Source organism: Micropterus salmoides, unplaced genomic scaffold (assembly GCF_014851395.1).
Source record: "Micropterus salmoides isolate LMB-PRFRI ecotype aquatic unplaced genomic scaffold, ASM1485139v1 Ms_hic_scaffold_2, whole genome shotgun sequence".
NCBI classification, from domain to species: Eukaryota; Metazoa; Chordata; class Actinopteri; order Centrarchiformes; family Centrarchidae; genus Micropterus; species Micropterus salmoides.
The window spans coordinates 50,320,086-50,343,443 of record NW_024041150.1 but is presented as its reverse complement, the minus strand read 5'-3'; the positions used below and the strand labels follow the sequence as shown (position 1 = coordinate 50,343,443).

At 40.3% G+C, this 23,358-nt stretch overlaps 1 protein-coding gene across 1 annotated transcript in view; it reads right to left on the bottom strand.

Annotated features, from left to right (window-relative positions):
* LOC119912029 (zinc finger protein 271-like) overlaps positions 1-15,650 on the bottom strand; it is a 46,170-nt gene extending 30,520 nt beyond the window's left edge. The window contains exons 1-3 of the mRNA XM_038731002.1: positions 15,482-15,650; positions 5,620-6,421; positions 1,587-1,612 (exon numbers count right to left, since the gene is read on the bottom strand). Of these exons, the coding sequence (XP_038586930.1) occupies positions 1,587-1,612; positions 5,620-6,421; positions 15,482-15,489 (836 nt within the window). The 5' untranslated portion in view covers positions 15,490-15,650. The remainder of the gene's footprint in view (positions 1-1,586; positions 1,613-5,619; positions 6,422-15,481) is intronic.
* Between the last annotated feature and the right edge of the window lie 7,708 nt (positions 15,651-23,358).

Sequence of the window (23,358 nt, the reverse complement as noted above, 5' to 3'; positions counted from 1 at the left end):
AGGTGAGGATCAAGGCTCCTCTCACTTTGCTTAATTAGATAAGCAATCTGCAAATATTGCCAAAAGCTCTTTTGGTTTTTGAAATACAACAGAAATACAAAGTAGTACTGACAGCCATAGTTTCAGCTTGTGGTAAAACGGTTTTAATGGGCATTTAGCAGGTGAAAGTACAAATTACGTATTCGTGTGCACATCAATATCCAATAACATTTTCTGAATGCAAATTTCGAAAGTATTTATTATTGGTCACACGGTCTTGTTATATATCACCATTAGCAGTAAAAAGAAATACATGTTTTCCACCAGGGCAGTAAAATGTTTAGTTTAGCTGCTGATCTGAGCTTCCCTGCTGTTAAAGTTTCATTACCAATAATATTCATCAGATGTTTGTCTCAGGAAGGTAACAACGCATTTCTGTCCACGTAACAAAGCCATGACAGAGCGCTGGAGAAGAACTACACGAAATTACAATCCAACTACTGTACATATTACACATACAAAACCAAAAACAGAGCGCTGGAGAGAGAGAGAGAGTAACTATATGAAATTAATCCAACTAACATAACACCACAAGCCAAAGCACAGCGCTGGAGAATAAACCAATCCAACTAACAATAAATGTTTTTCTACCAGTCAGTAATAGTTTAGCTGGCTGATGCTTCCATGCTCTAAGCTAACGTTTTGGTTTTATTGCCAATTAACGTTACTGATCAGCGGATTGTCTCGCTGAGTAACCGGCAAAGCCAAACCAAAGGCTTGAGAATAAGTAGGCGCCATGAAATTAATTCATATTTCACACCACTGACAGGGGAAACATGTCACGGCTCTCTGTGATTATGGCCAGCTTCTAGCTAAAGCTATCAAACAACAGTTTCATTTGCTAAAGTCTGACAAACAAAGTTAATTACCTGTCCAGCAGAAAACAGACAACTTCAGCACCGCTTTGAAAACATCTGTCCCACATTAACATTATAGCCTTCCATCAGGGAAAATACTAGTTTGAATTTATTACAGAGACAAATCATAAGCAAAACATTACATAACATACATTAGAGATACACATACAAAACTCATTCATACACAACTCATTCATACATAAACTCGCTCACCAACTCACACGACCCCTCCCACTAAGTTAAATAACACAAGTTGTATTAATAATAATAATACCATTATATTTATAAATTGAAATTTAATTAAATAGATTATAATTTATTTATTATTTTCTCTGTAAAGTAAGAAGAAGATAGTGATCAACAAAATCAAAAGCCTTAGTAAGATCAATAAAGATTGCACCTGTGAATTGGAATTTATCAAAGGATGAGAACACATCATTTGTGAACTTAGGTAGAGCGGTAGTAGTGGAAAAAATTAGGTCTAAAACCAGATTGTGATGGAGATAAAATATTGAATTGACTTACTTTGATAACATTGTGATGCACTTTGACCACAGAGACTCACTCAGTGTTTTACTGGATCACATGCAAACACATGTTTCAGAAAGCAGGCTTAACAAACTGAGCTTATCCCTGAGCTCTGAGTTGATTGAGCCTGAGGTGGGAAACTCTAATAGCCTGAAATGAAACGGTTTGTCAGACAGCCGCCTCAGGCTCTGCAGGAGGAGAGGAGTTAGAGAGAAACTGACGGTTTTCCGACTTATCCTGTGAACCTAACCTCCTCCTAATGAGGTTAGATTCACAGCATCAGTTGCAAGAGTTCCTGAGATACGGAAAACCTAGAGTTTCCCTCATCTCAGGCTTAACAGATTTTTCACAAAAGAAACGGGGCCCTGAAGAGACGGCTCAGGTGTGTTTCACTTCTGTGTGAAAACAACTAGAAATTACATTAATTGTTCTTATGTAATTTATATGTAGCTTGGCAATCCTGTTATACATTCATGCCAATAAATTTTGAAATGCATCACATGTTGTGAGGAGATGAGTTATGGATCATTTTGAGAAACATGGATATTCTCTGAGGAGGAAAACTGTAAATACAACCTCCAGAAAGCATTTCTCGACTCAGCATCATGAAAATGGATCTAAAGCCGTGAGACTGATGGATTCACGAGGCAGAAAAACTTTGGTTACAGCGCCCCCACATGGCAGAGTGGGGCCATATATTCTCCATGTGTGATGACGGAGGAGAGGGTAAAGTCTGATGTGTCTAAGATTTATGGTGTAACCCTCCCCCTCCCTGTCTCTGCTGGGACGTCCTCAAAGCCAATATGTTGTCTCTGGGTCATTCTGCTTCCTTCGTCCTCCAGCCGGTGACCCAGAGATCCACAAGCTCCTCCGTCATCCAGGACAAACAGTCTGCTTGTTTACCGGTCGGCTGATCTGATGGACAGTAAAAGTGGAAAGAAGTGTAAACGGGAATGACAGCAGCAGCAGCAGAGGCTCTGATCGTCTTCATGATGATTCAGCAAATGGGAATGATTCCATGTGTTGCATCCAAATCAGAAATGAATCCTAAAAACTCTGGACTTTGTCTGCATTCCTCTTCTTCTTTCCACTTTATTTCAGCTCCTTCAGGATAGCTGAGGTCCAAATAGCTGTCCTCTTTTTCATTCTCTAATCTCAGTCTGCTGTCACACTTCATACACTTCACAAAGTCTCTGTCTTTATTGCTCCCTCACATTTAGAGCCTGAATTCTGGCTGGTTTAATGTGGTTTAATGAGTCTGGGTCTCTCCGAGTCCAATGGCCATCCTCGATAACCAATATCGTGAAGCTGCTTAAGGTCTGGCTCTGTTTACTCAGGGTTTTCCATCCAGCTCTGAGTGTGTTCATGTGAAACAGGAAGAGTTGTTAGTTACAACATCACAACCATAAAGGAAGAGCTTCATCTGAGACCTGCTAATATATATTAGATTTCAGACAGATTATTGGGCAGATGGTACAGGAAGCTTTCAGCTGGCAGGTGACACAATAAGACTAGAAAGTTATAAACAGGATTCGAAATAGATTCAGGTCCACACAGTTTTCAGTAAAGACACCAGTCATAGTCCACTGAAGCCAACAGGGTGTTAGTGGATGTACATAACTGTACATGTCAGTAATGACCGCTGGATTGTTTCTGATCTCCGATTTCTCTTCAGTCTTTTCTCTAAATGTGTAAATGTTGGATTTCACACCTGGTTCTATTTAGATAAAAAGAAAGAAATCAGATGTAATGTGAAAGATTACTGTTTCAGTTAGTTACTAAAGCTACAGATGAATGAGTCACGGCTCAATAAGAAAGGTATATATATATATATATATATATATATAAATATACCTATATATATATCTCAAAACATTTGATATGAACAGATGGAACCAGGTCCCATTGTTTAACAGTGTGACGTGCCTCATAGACAAATGTTTTAATCTCTCCAATACAGACAGCAGAACAGATGTCTGATGAAATGAACAAATAAAAAGGTTACAAGAAATAGTTGTCTTTGTGATATTTATTAAAAGTAAGAATGACAGTGTGATTCAGCTGAAAGGAAAGAGCTCGTACACACAAGGGCAATAAGAGGCTGACCCAGAGAAACAGATAAGACATTTAATGCTAGAGAATAGTTGTGGAGTCTACGAGAAAAGCTTTTGAGCTTTGAGCCACAGTGGAAACTCTATTCTCACAAGAAAACACAAGACAAAATAATCTCACTTAAAGTGAATTATAAACATTTCTTGAATAATCAAAGATAATCTTTAAATTAAGATAAAACATTTCTATCTTGAGCTGACATGTCTTCACCTCAGTTGGAGCCAACTTGTCTCTTTTCATTGACTAGATCTGGCTTTGCTTTCAATTTGAACACAACCACATTCAGTAATAGAAAACAAAAATATACATGTAAATATGAAAATAGGGAAATATGTTTAACTACAACACAGTAACAGGAAAATGTGTTTGAAGCACACAGAAACAATATTTCAGCAAGCGTGGGGGTTCATTTATGACCTTGGGTCTAAACACAACCCTCACATTCTTGTGTTGGAGCTTTTGACCACATCCCATGGCTTTCCTAAGTAAAGCGAACTTCCTCAGTTGTCATCACATGACGCTAGTCCAGCACAGTCACATGATAACAGGTGGATGTATACAGTTGGAGATGGTAACCACTGTCTCTGGTCTCACATGCAAGTGACTCAGTGTCGTTCTGAGGTCTTGTCATAATAACTAAGCCTGATCCATTATCTGAAGAAGGCTGTAGAAAGTCTCAGCTGAAGGGTCTTCTTGATGGCTCATTGTATGTGACCACTAGCGGTGCATTTCCAATTTCAGTCTCATTCAATGGGAAGGGATCTGTGCTGCTTTATCACCACTTTGGGAGACAACGCTGCACAAAATACAGGCTTTTGGGAGAGGAGGGGCAGGTCAGTGTGTAGAAGCATTCATAGCAACATACATGCTGCTCAGAATATAGAGTTTAAATTTTACTGGGGCACGTGTCATGTGATGTGCCCCAGTAAAATGGTCAAGAACTGTTAGCAACAAAACATCTGCATTGTCCTGTCAAGTTAGTCATAGTACATAGGCAATAGTACTTTCAAAATAAATGTCTTGGTTAATGTGAAACAGCACATTGTTAAAACATTGCAGAATAACTCATCAAAAGGCAAAAGTGAGTATTTACAACATTGATTAGAGGATGAAGAGTGACTATCCTTAAGGGCACAAGAAGAGAAAAAAACTAAATGAGAGTGACAGTCAGGTAAACTTGTTCTCGTCTCTCTCAAAGTCTGATGTCGGCAGATAACAGTAGCCTAATGTTAAGCTACTGTGCAGCTGCAACGCATCTCTGTCTGTCTGTTTTTGTTGCTTGCCTGACAAATGTTAGCGTAAAATACAATTATTTATTACGTTTGATAAACAATGACAGACGACAGTGTTTTTCAACTGCAAGTCGGAAAACGCAACAATGTCGTGCGCTCACATGCTCTCTTGTGCACAAAATAAAACTGGCACATTCCAGCTGCAACCTGTTGGACCAGTACAGCTGCTTATGTTTGTCAGTGGAGTAGATACTGGATTATCAGCCAGTACAAGCACAGTTGATCCACATTCAGCTTCAATCAGTAGGAGCACGGCCATAGATGTACAGCCAGCATCAGATACAAGCAGCTCAGACCCAAATGGAACAGTTGCTGCTCCACCAAATGACCCAGCAGATTGGCCCCCAGTCTTATCAGACCAGGCGCAGAGGTCCATTCAAATCACTGGATTTTTCTGGGAAAGGTTTCCATTCAGACCTATTACAGAGACAGACTGTTTTAAAGGGGGGAGGATTGTAGTTAGAGCACTGTGGAGCCAGGTGTGACGGTGCAACAATGGCAAATTGTTTACGTGGCTCACACGTCAGGTAGGAGGGCTGCATGGCAGAATTTTGCTTAGGGCCTCAAGGAGGTCAGGACCGGCTGTGGGGGTGACGTAGGTATGTGTGCTTATGTGTCGTCAAAGTCATATCAGTGCCAATAATAATGGGCAAGGGAATTTGGTTAAGCACACACTAACTCATTCCATACGCTTTCAAAAAAATTATATCGGGGGGGCATGTGCCCTAGTAGAGCTTTATGTGTAGCAACGCCCCTGCTGTTGTCTATCCCTCGGTTTGTAGAGAAGCTCAGAATATAACTACACAGCTACGTTGGTGACATTTAAGGTGACCACTCTGAGAAAAGGTTTTCCCACATTGTTCACACCAGTACGGTTTTCCTCCAGTGTGAATACGTCTGTGTCTTTCTAGGTTACCTGCTTTAGTGAAAGCTTTCCCACATTGGTCACAGCTGTACGGTTTCTCTCCAGTGTGAATACGTTGGTGAACTTTTAACATGTCGGATTTAGTGAAAGCTTTCCCACACTGGTCGCAGCTGTATGGCTTCTCTCCAGAGTGTACTCGATAGTGGCTTTTTAGATCTCCTCCTCTAGTGAAAGCTTTCCCACATTGGTCACAGCTGTATGGTTTCTCTCCAGTGTGAACGCGTCTGTGTCTTTCCAGGTCACTTGATGTATTGAAAGCGTTCCCACACTGGTCACATCTGAATGGTTTCTCTCCAGTGTGAATACGTCTGTGTCTTTCAAGGTCACTTGATGTATTGAAAGCTTTCCCACACTGGTCACAGCTGTACGGTTTCTCTCCAGTGTGAATACGTCTGTGTCTGTATAGGTCACCTGATGTTTTGAAAGCTTTCTCACACTGGTAACAGCTGTATGGTTTCTCTCCGGTGTGAACACGAATGTGTGTTTTTAAGTTACTTGATATATTGAAAGCTTTCCCACACAGGTCACAGCGGTATGGTCTCTGTCCAGTGTGAATACGTTGGTGGACTTTCAAAATATCTAATCTAGTGAAATGTTTCCCACACTGGTCACAGCAGTATGGTTTCTCCCTGGTGGCGACGTTTGAGTCCCTCTCTTCCTCTCCGTTTCTATAGCAACAGACAGCGAGAGAAAGAAAGACAGTAAGTGAGATGTCATGGTGGAGCGAGTTATCTAGCACCATCAATGCGGCTAACACTAATGAGACCAGTGTAAACCTGGTTCCATGACAACACCGCTGTGGACTCGATTTATGACCAGTGTAGTTACAATAAATCCCATTTAGAACATGTCTGTAGAACATAACCCACAATGTTCAAGTTTCAAAAAAATAAAAAAATAAAATAAAAAAGGTCTACCGCTATAGGGATCTTTTCTAAAATATTGTCAGACATATTCAGAGGCCGTAAATGGCAAAAACAAGCTCTGTAGATGTAATTTGATGGGGTGCTATTGCCCTCAAGGATCAAGTCCAGCACTGTTTCACTGCTGCCGATGAAAAAAAAAAAAAGATTAAATATCTGGGTGTCATAATTTACTCCAGGCTGTCAGAACTGTCATGGCTAAACTACACGCCTCTACTTAAATCAATAGAGTATGACCTTGTGTGATGGACGACATTGCCCATAAATATAATTTTATTTATTTAGCACACTTAAAACAAGCTAGGTGCTTTGCAGGTTAAATAGTGCCCATATAACTCATGGGAGAGATCCAGGATCTAATGGCACAATACAGAACTAGCAATAACGTTCTTGAATATCAACCGTTCAAATGCATAATTCGGGCAAGATTTAAGTATAACAAAATGGACTTTACCTCCAATGATGACAGACTTTATTAAACTCTTGCACCCAAAAGGTATTAAGATAAACATGTTATTGTTGAAAATAGATAGTACTATCTTTCTCACATTCTTAAAGTGGGAGGCAAATCTATCCATTAGTCCAGACCAATACTACTGGACGCAAATAGGTTTAAATTAGAGCCCTACTGATTTATTGTCCAGCCGGCATTATCGGCCGATTTGACGTGATTGTATTTAAGTCGGCATCTGTGTTTATAACAGCAGATATACGAGTTTAAAAAAAGAAACAGACAGATCCTTCTCTTTTCCAAAAAGACACTCAGACAGTCTCTATCATTACATGTTTAGATCACTCAAAGAAACTGGTTGAGAAAATGATGCTATCAACTGTTTGGCTCTTGTTTGGCTGTTATTAAAGATTTGGTCAATCATAACCAATTTATCAGTCTTTTTTATTCAGCACTAAGTTCATCAGTGTCGACTGGCTCTTGCACTGCTCAGTAGCACAGGTGGTATATTTTCCTGTTTGACTTCAAACATAGTAGATATAATAGAGTTATTGTTTTTCATCAGAATCAGCTTTATTGCCAAGTACAGTCCTGCTCACCATTATTAGCACCCACGAAGTTTAAGTACATAATGTGGAATATCTTCTGAAAAATTAATCAAGTGAAACAATTCTGATTTATTAAGAACTCATGTTTGATACAAAAGAGCAAATGATAAACAATTTAAAACAAGCAGTGGGAGGAAAAAACAGAAAATCTTAAAGCTTGCTAAAGGTAGCTAAAGCTAAAAAAGGTATTGGCACCCTTTGCTGTAAATCAGTATGGAAACACATTGTGACTCACCTGTGGTAAATCACAAATGAGATTCCCCTGTGATAAATTGTCTGTGCCCATGTGACATGAATTAGCCAATGAATGATGACTTTGGTGTTATAAAAAGCCATCTGTTATGCCTGTTCCTTTGTCACAATGGTGAAGACAAAAGGAGCTGTCGGAGGACATTATAAATGCGATAATTAGCAAACACAAGACCTCCAAAGGGTATGAGGCCATCTGCAAAGACCTTGATATCCCTGTTTCAACAGTGCATAATGTTATTAAGAAGTTTGCCAAGCATGGAACTGTCAACCTCCCTGGCCGTAATGGGAATAAAAAAATATATATCGATGAGAAGTCTGCAAAGGTTGGTTCGAAGGGTGGACAAAACACCTTGTCAAACATCCAAAGACCTGAAGGCCAACGTGGAAAAATCTGGAGTCATTGTTTCAACAAATACCATACACCGCACACTAAACCAAACAGGGCTTCATGGGCGAAGGCCAAGGAAAACACCATTGCTGAGGAAAAAACATAAAAAGAAACGACTACCAAAGATCCTTCTGGGAAAATGTTCTGTGGACAGATGATACAGGAAGAGCTTTTTGGCAGTGCACACCAACAGTTTGTTTACAGACGGCGCAATAAAGCCTACAAGGAAAAGAACACCCTTCCAACAGCTGAGCATGGTGGAGGATCCATAATGCTGTGGGGCTGCTTTGCTGCATCTGGTATTGTAGGCCTTGACCATATCACAGGAATCATTAAATCGGACAATTATCAAGAGATTTAGAGGGAAATGTCCTACCCAGTGTAAGAAAACTTGGTTTGAGTCGAAGATCTTGGGTCCTCCAGCAAGACAAAGACCCAAAGCACACATCCAAAAGCATGCAGGAACGGTTGAAAAGGAAAAAAATTGACACTTTTAAAATTGCCAGCAATGAGTCCTAATCTCAATCCGATCTTTTGTATGAGCTGAAATCTGCCATTGGGGAAAAGAAACCTGCAAACGTTCAAGAGCTTGAACAATTTGCAAAGAGAGTGGGAGAAAACACCAGCTGAGAAGAGCAAGAAGCTCAGATGGCTACAAGAAACGTCTGGAGGCTGTCATCACTGCCAACGGGTGTGCAACCAAATATTATTGCTGCTTTTTCTTCATTGAAATTACAATATGTAAATTGAAAAACAAAATTACATTGGATCTCCAATTAAAAGATCCTGATGATATAAATTTGGTACATTTCTATTTATTTCTGAAGATATAGATAGAGGTTATGCAAAAAATGAAGGGGTGCCAATAATGGTGAGCAGGACTGTAGGTTTAAACAGTGCTAAACATGGCAGGTTTAAGAAAAGATTCATCAGGTCTTATTTAAAAACAAGAGATGTTTCTGTGTCATATATAGTGACAATGCCCGACAGTCAGAAGGGCCTACAACTAAATTTGTGTGTCACATGACGTTTTTGGTCAAGTTATCATTGAATTATCATGCCTGCAACTTCGACTACATGTATTAACTGAACATGGAATTATAATAACAATAATAATGGGGTGCATTATTATTATTATTGAATAGCTGTTCAGTGCTGCACGAGTAGTGTACTTCTAATGAGAAAACATTTATAAAAGGAAGAATGCCTACTATTTCTGAGGCCTGTGTCAGAAAGCGGGTTTAGTGAAAGTTGAGCCCAAGATAAGAGAAACTCTGGGTTTTCGGTTTCAGAGAGCAAGATCAGATAAACTCTGGGTCTGTAACCCGCCAACTTACGCTGTGAACCCAACCTGCTTGGGAGGAGGTTTACATCAACTAACGCTGAGTTTCTCTCCGACTCCTCCTGCGGAGCCTGAAGCGGCTGTCTGATATTTCCTCATACATACTGTCGATATCAAAGACTGGAACGCAATTACGTCTTCAGAAACATCAAAATCACGGTTAAATAGGCTGTTAGTTTTTGTTTTTTAACACACGATCTTCTTGAACATGACCTCTTTTATGATCAACCTGTCATCGATGTAAGGACAGAGAGTTATCTTTGGACATCGTAAATTTATCCTCAGCACAGAATAAAATCTATAAGCTGCACTGTCCTTTATAACTCAGTGACTCTGTGGACATTAAGGCAGCTGTCAGGTTGGCAACAGTTGCACAAAAACACTTACCGTGCATTAGAGTGCTGCAGTATAGGCTACTGTTTAAACTGATCTGTATAAAACTGATCAATGAACAGTAACCTTTCATATTGTAGTCGCACAGATTGAACATTCCTATCGTAGTTATCAGCTGGATATGATGTGAATATGATTGTTGAGGATGACTGTGGTGCAGCTGAAACAACAGTTTTAGATTATCTTTTGATAGTCTGAATGTGTTTTGACAGCATTTCATAAAATACAAAATGAGCAAAAAAGTAATTAATAGACGTGCTGAGTCTAACACTTTACAATCACAGGTCCATCAGGAGCCTAAACTGTGTCTAATCTGTTCATTAATATTTTTATCTTCAGTTATTGCCACCGGCATTTAGTCCCGTCAGGTTCCAGCTGCATAAACAGGCCTGTAGCTTTTTAAAATGAATAACAGGCTGCAGGTGAATCCCAGCACTTTTCATTCATTAAGGAAACTCCAGTCTGGTAAATGATGAATGAGCAACGCTGAATAAAATGTAATATTGTTAAAGTATTGACTCCTTCCTCCACTCCTGCGTTTTAAAGCCCATCATAGTCCACGTTGGCAGCATTCATATTTCTCGCTCCATCCGATTAAAATGGAGGCTCTGCCTTTATTTATTTACCCGTTGCCATAGTGACTCGTAGTATCGGAGCTCCATTGATGAGGCTTTTTTTCATCCCCACGCACGCGCTTCCATCAGGCTCAACGTACGCAGAGTTGACTGAACTCATTTTAAACACCTGTTCCGGTTTCTTGAACCCGTTTTCTGAAACGGGGCCCTGAGTCCACTGCTGGACCGAGCCGTGGATTTGTTGTATCGTTAACTAGATGTGAATACACTAAATTGGAAGTAGTTATTACAGCAGATTACGTGTAAGGTAAAATAAACATGCTTATTCTCTCTCACTCTCTGTTTACAGATGGCTGAAAAAGTTGCACCTTCCAGTAACATATTTATTGACGTGCAATTGTTTACATGTGAAGTTGTTGAGACTGTAATTTTATTAACATAATCCATGTAGGAAAAAGGTTTTATAGCCCACATATAGTACCGCTTTCAATATCAGCCTGTTCTAAGTGTAATTTATACAGGAAAGGGGTCTACTATCCAAATCATTTTCAAAATCTAAATATCGGCTCATAAATCGGGTCTTTTTCACTTTAATATCGGCATTTCTTGTAAATCTCAACTTAAACATTAATGTAATCTAATATTAAACCAAAGCTATTTGCCACTGGCAGGGCATTACCTTTAATCTGGCTTGTTAAAACAAGTTAGAGTCGAGAGCCACGATCATAACAGGCACCTTCTGAGCAACAGGTTGACATATTTAAATCTGTTTTCAGGTATCAGCAGAAACATATTTCTTTTATCAGGGAGCAACATAAACAGCAAGGTGCAGCAACATAAACAGCAAGGTGCAGCAACATAAACAGCAAGGTGCAGCGACAAGCGGGTCCATTCACGAGAAACTGTTGCGGTTGTGCTCGCCTCACACACACACCTGCCGACGGAGTTGAATGGTCTTGAACTTTTTGGACGCGACACGGAGCACAAATCATTGAAAGAGAAACTGATGGTCGCCGTTTGAATTTCCAGAATCTAAATAGTTATCACGACATCAACAGGAACTTCCCCGCAAAACTAGATGAAGGCCTATCAGGTAAAGTTATGCAGCCTATAATTTTCACGTCACTTAAATAGGCTACAACTGTGTAACTCACAAAAGCCGTTACCGTGGTTACCCTAAATCGAGCGCCCGCCATTTTCTCGTGGAGCGCTGTCTTCTTCAGAGTTCGCAGGGCCCGGGGGCGCTGAAAATCTAATTCCTTACATTTCCACACTGTAAGAGCCCTGACTGCAGCTTTTTACTGTGTTTCCTTTTATTCTATGAGAGTGAACCAGAACAGTAAACATGCAGCCGACGGATAAACAATGAGCTTAAAGTCACTATAAAACTCAGAAAACCGAGAAGCTGATGGGTCATTAAAAAGTCTCCAACACACTGTCACTGTATACAGTATATACACTGTATACTGAGTGGAGCGTCGCACAAACTGGACAACCTGGAGCCTGACAGTCAACCAACCCAAAACCAAAGAGATAATTTTCCAGACAAGCTACTGATGTGTGTCAAACCATTTTTTAACAGGTGAGAAACTTTGAGCTTGGCTGTGAAAGAGAGCAAAAAGGGTCTTTTTATGGCATCAAGAGATCAATAAACACCAAACTACCAATTACTGACTTGACTCAAGATATTCAGGTCAAACATTAATTAAAACCCACTGCCTTATTTGGCAACTAGGGCTGCTTGATTATGGCAATAATAATAATTTATTTAACTTATTATTTAACCATCCCTTAAAATACGGAATTGTCCCGTATTTGATAACTAAATAGCGCTTTGTCCCGTTTTGAATTAATGCGTGACGCGGTTTGTCCCGTATTTCCGTGTTGTCTTTAATGCAGCATCCCATGCAAATCATCCCACCTGCATTCTGTGAAGACTCTTTTCTACCCACGACTGGTTAATACTCACTCGCTGCCGTTGTTGGTTTCACTAATACAGTCAGGTTCATGGCCAATCCGACTCAGGTAAGACGGGTCTCTTGGCGTCACCTCTGCAACGAAAGCGGACGCAAAGGTACCAACGACGAGGAGAGTGGAAGACATCAAATAACCTTCCTGATGAGTATCAAGCTAAACTGCAGTTTGTCGGCCAGCGTTCTGTGTGGAGCACGGAGGCCGGTCAGACGTGTGACAGCATGCAGAGGCAGAGACTTAATAAAACGTACTAATTTTCTGATTCATCACGCTGGATTTCATGTGCTGCCTATTTGTTAAGAAATGTTGTTCCAATGTAAATGAATCACATCCCTACATTATGGTGTGATTTGTTTTTAAGGTTGAGGTATACAGTCAGACTCATAAGCATTAATTTAATAAGAGATCAGAGAGTTATAGGCTAATTAATACACAATCATCAAATTATAGTGCCTATGTGAAGAATTTAATTGTTATGCTTCACCAATCTATAGAATTGCATCCATCAATACTATAGAATTAACAACAAGTTGAATATAAATAAATACAATATATTTACTGACCAATCTAAATGTATTATGTCTGTAAACAGGTTATGTATGTGTGGTTTCATCGTTTGGATGGTATTACTGCAAACAACAACAAATATTTTAGCCAAAATCTATTTTCACACCACCCTTTTCAATTACTTAAATTCATTAGCAATTTCTCATCCTGTCCATCAACAGCCTCATCGCAGCATCCAGTGGTTCTTACATTATATTACATTTAGCCGACTCTTCTTATCCAAAGTGACTTACAATTGCTACATACAGTGGGGTCAAAAAGTATTTCAGCCACTGATTGTGCAAGTTCTCCTACTTAGAAAGATGAGGTCTGTAATTTTCATCATAGGTACATTTCAACTAAGAGACAAAATGAGAAAGAAAAAAAAAACCCCCTCCAGGAAATCACATTTGATTTTTAAAGATTTTATTTGTAAATTATGGTGGAAAATAAGTATTTGGTCAATAACAAAAGTTCAGCTCAATACTCTGTAACATAACCTTTGTTGGCAATGACAGAGGTCAAACGTTTCCTGTAAGTCTTCAGCAGGTTTGCACAAACTGTGTCTGGTATTTTGGCCCTTTCCTCCTTGCAGATCTCCTCTAGAGCAGTGATGTTTTGGGACTTTCAACTCCCTCCACAAATTTTCTATGGGGTTGAGGTCTGGAGACCGGCTAGGCCACTCCAGGACCTTGAAATGCTTTTTACAGAGCCACTCCTTCGTTGCCCGAGCGGTGTGTTTGCTCTCTGGCAAACTTCAGAGGGGCCTGGACATGTACTGGCTTAAGCAGGGGGACACGCCTGGCGTCCCTTTGGAGTCTGACTGTTTGAGGCTGTGGACAGGTGTCTTTTATACAGATAACGAGTTCAAACAGGTGCCATTAATACAGGTAACGAGCGGAGGACAGAAGAGCTTCTGTGAGAGACAGAAATCTTGCTTGTTTGTTATTGACCAAATACTTATTTTCCATCATAAATTACAAATAAATTCTTTAAAAATCCTACAATGTGATTTCCTGGATTTATTTTCCCCTTCTCATCTTTCTAAGTAGGAGAACTTGCACAATCAGTGGCTGACTAAATACTTTCTGGCCTCACTGTATGTCAGAGACCTCTTGAGCAACAATGGGCCTCTTGCTCAGGGAAACAATGGTGGATGTTTTCCAGAATGACCAACAAAGTGACAGCAGGAACAGGTGCTCTGTGGAGCTCATGAGGAGTCCTGTTCAAAGTTTCACTGCCGCTGTTTGAAAGACAAACAGCAACTCAGTGCTGCACGAGTGCTGTACTTCTGACAAGAAAACATTTATAAAAAGGAAGTAGGCCTAACATGCACACATGGCCACTGAAGTTCATGTTTCCAGTCAAATCTTATCAACGCATTTGTTTTAGCCAGTTTATAAGTTATGGACATGTTGATTTAATAAGTTAATAAAATACTAATTAATATCTATTTATTTTTTGTGGTCTTACCGTCATTGTTGGCCAACGTTTTTTTATTGTCACAGCTGTGTATTCAGACAACATGACTGTTGAGATGTGACACTGTTCACACTGATTTCAATAGCAGATCACTTATTATAATGTCCGCTGGTATCAATCTTAATGCGCTCCTGAAAATGTGTTTCAAGTTATGTTATACCACCACTGGCACACCATCAGGCCTGTGGTTGAGGGCCCCCGAGGGGTGTGGCCCCCGGTGCGGCTGACGTCCCTTATTTTTCTGTATTGAATGTGGCAACCCTTGCACGACTGACTTAGGAAACGTTGCACATTTATAGAACTTTTTCTAGTGATGACAAGAAGTGAAATACACCGTGGAGGAACTTGACACATGGCTAAAAACAGGACGTGTTGAAAAGCTGAGCACCAGTGGAGGAAAACTAAACTCCAGACTGACTCTGAACTCCACAAATACTCTTCAGAGCTGAAACCTGCAGACAGGCAGACTGTTTGTCACGGTGATAAACTCACCAACACACGAGGAAAATATTTATATTTCATCATCGTTTGTTCTGCGCGCTCCCGACACAACACGCGCCGCACCGCGCATGCGCCCCGCAGGAAGACCCCGGAACAAACAAAAGAGAAACGCTCGTGAGTTTTTTATTTCAGCTTCCTCTCTTCAAGATGAAAACAGGAATCACGGAGACACTTTGGAAATCAAACCACGTCAACAGGGTCTGATCTCTAACAACAGAATGAACGGATGATACACGGACCCTCGAGACTCTTCCTCGTGTCTTTAGTCTCGTGAGGAAGTCATGAACACTGACCTGAACATCGGTGCTATCAGAGCACGAGGCTGCTGTTTGGCTCCTGTGGTCCGGGTTCTGGTTCTAGTTTGTCCAGCAGGTCTCTGCTGTGACTGGTGGACTGACTCTGGATTCTGGTCTCGGAGATCTTCAGGCTGATACAGGAACTCAACACTGTGTGTCAATTACCCACAGTTCATAGCGTTGTGACGTGAAACACGGGGTTTTAGGTGGGGCGAGTTCAAGCTCAAAACGTTTTGCAACGTTTTACAACGTTTTCGGATTGAACGACATGTTTCTTTGCAACGAGCTTCGAGTTATGTTTTCTTCTGTTTGGTTACAGGTGTTACTAAAGGCAGGAACATGCTGTGCGCTTGCGTAAACAACAGGGTGTTCAGGGAACCACCGTCTCGCCACGTTTTGTCGGCTCTGAACTCGCCCCAGGGGAAACCCGGAAGCGAGAGGAAAGAAAAAAATCACGGCAAATCCGCGTTATAAGAGAAGAAAACAGTAAACAAGAATCAACACCTACGCTGATGTTAATATTGTTGAAAGTTTTCTTAACTTAAGATGCTGCATAGAACACATGAAGTCAGAGGAATTCAATCACATTATTACACACTTAGTTTATTCCATTGTGATTCCAGACGTGTCTGGAGTATCAGAGAAACTCAGGAGGATTTTTAACAAACACAACATCCCTGTGTTTTTTAAACCCAAGAACACACTAAGACAGATGCTGGTCCACCCCAAAGACCGCACACCCAAACACAAGAAAAGCAATCTAGTGTATGCGGTCCAATGCAGTGAGGAATGCACAGACCTGTATATTGGGGAGACTAAACAACCACGACACAAACGCATGGCTCAACACAGAAGGGCCAACTCCTCAGGTCAAGACTCTGCAGTCTACTTACATCTGAAGGACAGAGGACACTCGTTTGAGGACCACCAGGTGCACATTTTAGACAGAGAAGATGGATGGTTTGAAAGAGGTGTCAAGGAAGCATCTACACCAGGGTTGAGAAGCCGTCATTGAACAGGGGAGGGGGTCTACGCCACCACTTATCCCCCACTTACAATGCTGTCCTTTCATCACTTCCCAGGAAACTCAACAAACGTAACCTATTGGCCTCAGGTGAAGATACCAACGATGGTCGTTCAGTCTTGGCCACAGGTAGTCTTAACGACTGTAACGACTGTCGTCACAGCAACAAGGAACACTAACGAACCAGCGGTATCGATGACCCGGGATAACGACCCCACTGAGGTTAAATAGCTGAGTTTCCCTGCCAGTCAGTCAGAACTGAAGAAGTCCTTTGGATGAGGGACGAAACGTCTTCCAGTATCTTCAACCAAGTCCAGTTGCCCTTGATTTTAACCTTCGTTGGGTAACTATGACCTGGATGACTGAGAATCTTCATAGACATCTTAGTTTATTCAGCTATTTATTTTAGTTTTTGCTTAATGATGCTATTTGACCAACAATACTGTATTATTGACATATATATATTGACATTTACCTCTCCTCCACTCTGTAGGGCGAGAGCCTGCAGGACTTAAAAATAAGGCAAAAACATAAAATAAAAAGTGTGCAACATGTGTCATTGTCGTGAAGGTGAATGTGTTAATGTGGCAAAGTGCTGTCCCGTTCCTGTTTACAGCATTTTGAGCCCTTAAAACCTCTTGGACTCAGACTTAGTGACATCAGTTCTTCAGTCTTTTTAACGTCCACGAGGATAAAAGTTTTTGTGGTTTGTGATTAAAGAGATGTCCATCGACAGCACGCTGATCTTCTTTGGGGTCTTCATATGTGCGTGAAGGCTCAGCCTTTACTTTGTAAATAATCCAAATTAATCTGTACTAAAAGTTCACTTACTGGCTTTTTTAAAGGGCTTTCAGCAGCATCTTCCTCATCAGCAGATGGAGTCATGAAGTAATTTAACTTCAAAACATTATTTAGTTTCAGCTGTGTGTCTGCAGGGCTGCAGCCGGGGTTTGGGGAGTTAGTTTGTGGTGATCAGTTTGTTCATTTACGCTACTAAAACAAAATATAAGTGAAGTGATGAAGTCCTTGAGGATGCTGATGTCGACCTCTTCCTCTTTAGCTTCATCAGCTTTAATGTTTCAGTTGATATTTTGCTCAAATGCTGTTTATTCCATAATAAACTGGCGTTTAATGAAATAACAACAACCTTACTGGGCTGCTGATCTTCCATTATAGGAGGACTGGTTGTTTGACTTTGTGACTTTAAAGTGAAAACTATCATCTGTTGAACAAACTGAAGCTCCTCTGCTGCCTCCTGCTGGCTGCTTCCTGTCACTGTCAGTCTGTTCGTCCCTCAGGACAAACTGGAGAGCTCCTCACAAAACATTCACATTAACACAACAGCTGCATTTACTACACTGCTGTACTCAAGTACAACACTCAGGTACTTGTACTTTACTTTCTACTTCTGCTCCACATCTCAGAGGGAAATCATGTACTTTTACTTCACTACATTTATCTGACAGCTTTAGTAGGGATGGCTATACTTGATACCTTAGCCCGGTAACGAATAGTGTCAGTGACTATTTATATGGTTTTGCTTGCAGCCAATTGCACCATAAACTGTATTAAAAAAAAAGCCTGCACGCGCCGAGTCAGTGCTGATTTTAACAGCCGCTCGCCTTCGGTTTCAGGCATGTTACTGTTACACAAGTTTATCAGCACAAGCTTGGCTTTTCGTTGGTTTCATCATCTGGAATCATTTAACACATTTTTATTTGCTGTTCACTGATCAATCGCTGCGTTCATTCACATCAATTAAAAGCTGATTTTACTCAGGAAGCCTCCGGCAGCAGCTGTGGCCATTTCAGATGTAGATGGTTTGATCAGCTGGACGTTCAGCCTCTCTTTTCCTCTGTTTGCTTATTTAGACTCTTCAGTCTAGTTTAGTGACTTGTTTAAACTCCTTATTCGTTTTCTACTTCTTACTTCTTACTTCTTACTTAGATTCGTTTCTCACAACTCATTTGCTCACTAAACTATTTCACTTATCCTCTTTAGTTCAACTAGGCTATAAATAAATTTATTTTCCCTGTATAATACTAACAGTGACCTAATAAGGATGAGCAGCGATCTGATATAATTTCCCAATACTTTTGTGTAACAGTTATTTGAAAAAAATAAAAAAGATCCCCTTGCTTGTCTATAACAACAATAAAAATAGTAATAGGCTACCAATCAACTTCTATGGCTTCAACAGGTGGCCTTTTAAGCAAGGTATCGAATGAAGTACTGTGTTGGTATCACTTTAACGGCATTTCTCACTATTTACAGAATCTTTAAAAACCAAACAATCAATCGATGATTGACGGAAATAATCAGATTGATCCAGAATGAAAATAATCATTAGCTGCAGTCTGATGAGACAACTACAGCAGTAAAATGCTGCTTTTACATTAATGAGTCATTAAAATAACAGAAACTTCATATAATTAATATTTTTAATGCTGAAAAAGAATCAAAGTTATGACTTACTGAGTGATAATGATGAGATATGAAATAACTTCTTATCATATTTTTATCTATAAAAAGTATCTCAGTACCTTAAAAATGTTGACTCACCACAGGAGCTTTTATTTTGGTAATTCTTACCTTTTTTGGGCCATAAGGGTCAAACAACAGAGAATCCCTCAGTAATAATAGAGCCAGAACAGATCTAATTATTAACTGCAGCTTACAGCAGATACAAGCCAAACTACTGCAGGAAGCACATCAGCTTCTGTACGTTACAGTAAGGGAGGAAACATCAACGCTGACATGAGCTGAGGTGTAAAGGTCAAAGACATGTGAGCTAACAGACACATTAGAAAGTTCAATAACAAATCAAAGCTGCTCGTTCAGCCACTAAACGTCAGTGATTTCCTGTCAGAGCACAGCAGCATCCAGAGAGAGTAAAACAATGAAGGAAAGAGCAGAAGATGGAGGAACAGCAGCACTCTGTTCTCTTTATTCTTCATCTTTATTGGTCTGTCTGCTTAATGAGCAGCAGGTGGCGCTCAAACACAGTCTGACTCTTCAACAAAACCTCTGGAAGCTGTTAGACTCTGAAGGACTGAGAGTGAAAGTCTGGAGGTTTCTTTTGACCCCAAACAGACTCAGAGGCCAAAGAGTGGGCTTTTGTTTTCCACAAGTGATGCAGTTCATTAGAAAACATGATATTTAATAAGGAATGTGAGAGCGAGAAGACGATAAAGAGGTTTTCCACCATCAGCTTCCACCGCTTGTTTTGGTGCTGCTGCACAGACGACATCAGAATCTGAAGCAGGTTAGAAAGAAAATGTTGATCATTTATTTCTGCGCTCTGAGGATATGTGAGTTATTCCTACAGACACTTTATTTAATTACAAGCTGTGATCAACTTTCTGCTCAGACATGTTCACATTTACCTGTTTTACTTTGTTTTCTACTCAAAGAGCTACAACCAGTGGAGTGAGGACAGAATGAAGCTCATAACACATTAAAACAGGCTGATACATAAAATCAGGTAATGTTTAAGACATTAAAGGTTAAAAATCTCTTTAAAATCTTCTTTGAAATATTTTCCTTAAAGACTAAAGTCTCGTGGGTTTGTGTTGTGACTTCCTGTTTTATTTAGTTAAATCCTTCCTCATGTTTCTTTGTGAACTTTATTCATTCTGTGTTTCACTTTGTAACTAACTCCTCTCGTTTCAGACTTCCCGTCCTTGTGTTTTGCCGTTTCCACCTCTCTCCTGTGAACATATTGTTTGGTGGGTTCCCTGGTCTTTGGTCTTTATCTCCCATCAAGCGTCCCCGGCCGTCTCCTGTGTTCTTCCGTCATTTGTGTTTCTTTCCTTCTCTGTGGATTTTGAATTACTGCCTGTACCTGTCTCGGATTTGTTTGCTTTATAGACTGCCTGCCTCTCCGTTGGTTAAGTTTGATCTCTTTCTTGTTAATAAACATCACAAACTGTACCTCCTCTGAGTTTGGGTCCAGATCTCTTCTTTTTCTGTGCTTGTCTCAGTGTAACAGAAAGGGCCAACACTAATGAACCCGTGTGTACCAAATCATTAAGCCACTGAAGAATAGTTTTAGGTCACCAAATAGTGCAGACACACTTTGTAAGCTTTGTACACGGGCAAAATTTATCTCAAATGTAGCCTACAAATATCATCACTAATCAGGGGCGGATTGGCCATCTGGCAATTCTGACATATGCCAGAGGGGCTGGACTATTTGTTTTGGGGTGGGCCGGTCAGATTGATATTAATATCAGTGTTCCCCCACAAATCGAACTATATTTGGTGCCCCTTTTAAGCATTTCGCTGAGAAACACAGAGAGAAATGATCATCCACTACGCTACAAGACTCAGACGGCGGTTATTTCACAAGCACGGATCAGGTAAAGTAACAGTGAACACTTTGGTGCAGGTACAACTGGGTACAATGTTGGTTTCGGTTTCGATTGGCCTCCTCATTAAAAAGCCTCCTCTGCACACCCGTGGGTGAGTTATATTTTTAATTAATGTATATTCCAATGTTGTGCGCAGTGTGTGAGAAAACATCTTTCTGCAATGTTCTGTAGGCTACTGTGTTCATGGATGTTGCTGGAATCGGTACAGACAGAGAGTCTTCTTGTAGGCTACCAGTGCTGGGAGGAAGGATGCTACTGTAGGCCTAGCAGAGACAGGGAGTGTGGCAGAGGTAGGTAGAAAACAATCCAGTAACAGCAGACACACAGAGAGCACAAAGACTCAACAACAGACTCAGATGGACAGCCATTGTTTTAACTGATTGTGTAATTTTGTGTGCTCTTAAAAAAAAATGTTGAGCATTTTGTGCAAGTCACATACATGAAATGTTACAAATCTGTTACCATTGGTGTCATTTACACTGGGGTCGCTGGGGACATGTCCCCGTCACTTGCTGAAAACGAAATTGGTTAAATATGTTCTGAAAAATAGCTTGGAACAAGAATCTTATTTGCACAATAATAAAACATGCAATGCAATTTAAATATAGAAGAAACAAATGGGCATTGTCCAAGAAAATTACTTAAGCAACAAGAAAAGCTACTGATTACTGCATTATATTTAATTTTATTGTTATATTCTGAATTGTCACCTGAATTTTGTGCTGCCATTCATATAAATAAAGACATTTACTCCATAAATTGGTGCAGAAAATGTCTCCAGAAAGCAGGAAATTAAGAGTTTAATGCTCAAAATTTCATCACTGAATATTCCACACATGACTTACGTGAATGACTAATCATTCATGCAGCACACCTGGACACACCACCGCTCACTGAACAGATCTCTGCCTCACTGCCACAAACAACTGTCTCCACCTGCTGGCATGTAAAGCCGTCTGCTCCCAGCGCTGTTCCACAGACTTCTATTCCTGTCATCATCACGCATAGACCAGTAAACCGAAATGTGCACATCCCACACAGAAATATTAGTAATCTCTTAAGGATTAGGACAACTGCACCAACTCCAGCACCCAGAACAAACTCATTTAAAATGGCTCTCTTCAATGTGAGATCACTTTCAAGTAAGACTTTTATCTTAAATGATTTTATCTTGTCTGCAAATCTAGATTTTATGTTTTTAACTGAATCCTGGTTGCAGATGAATGACTATAGCCAGCTATCTGAACTGTGTCCGCCTCAATATGATTGTTTTAGTCAACCGAGGGTCAGTGGTCGTGGTGGTGGGCTAGTGAGCGTGTATAGGAAAAATTTTAAATGTCATCAAGTACGCTGTGATGAATTTAACTCCTTTGAAGTTCTCACTCTTAAAGTTGGAGGGCTGCAACCTATCATATTTGTTATAATTTATCACCCCCCAAAACCGCCTGGAGGATTTTTATCAGAACTTCCTGAATTTTTATCTACTCTGGTTTTAAATTATGACAGAATTGTTCTTTGTGGCGATTTTAATATTCATGTTGATGACCCCAACAATGTTAATGCAACTGACTTTTTAAATATGGCCACTTCTTTTAACTTCAAACAATATGTCAAAGGGCAAACACATAACCGTGGTCATACACTGGACTTGGTTTTTACCCTGGGTGTCAGCATTTCCTCTGTGGAATTAGTGGACATGACCATATCTGACCACAGATGTATTGTTTTTAGCTGCGATTCGTCTGTTACTCATGCCGCCTCACCAAGCTCCGTGTGTTGTCGCATCTTTAATGAACAAAGTGTTTCAAAGTTTTGCGCATTCTTTCAGAGCCAAAGCAACACCTGTCTGATTCCAACACCAACAATCTGGTCGATCACTTCAATCATATCTGCTTGTCGTCACTAAATATTACTGCTCCTCTAAAGTTTAGGCCTACGTCTAAAGCTAGTAAGCAACCCTGGATAAATGACAGCATTCGCAGCCTCAAAAGGGAATGCAGGAAAGCAGAGCGCAGATGGAAAAAATCCAGTCTCCAAGTCCATTACCTCAGTCTGAAGGATTTATTAATTAACTACAATAACATGGTTAAGGATGCGAGAACACACTATTTTTCTGAACTCATTACTACACATAAACACAATCCCAGGTTTCTGTTTAAGACTGTGGATCAGCTGGTAAACCCAACCCCTCCTTGTGCCTCAGCTGGAAGTAATGATGACTGTGAATTGTTTTTATCTTATTTTACCAATAAGGTGGTGTCAATCAGAGCCTCTATTACCCCCGCGGCCTCTTACTCAGAGGTTCCTCACCAGCAACAAGAGAGTTTTAACCAGTTTTATCCCATCGACTTGTCTGAGCTTTTAAAAACAGTATCACAAATGAGAGTGTCCTCCAGCCCACTTGATGTAATACCTACAAAGTTTTTACTGAAAGTAATAGATTCTGTTGGGCCACATTTGATCTCTGTTTTCAACAG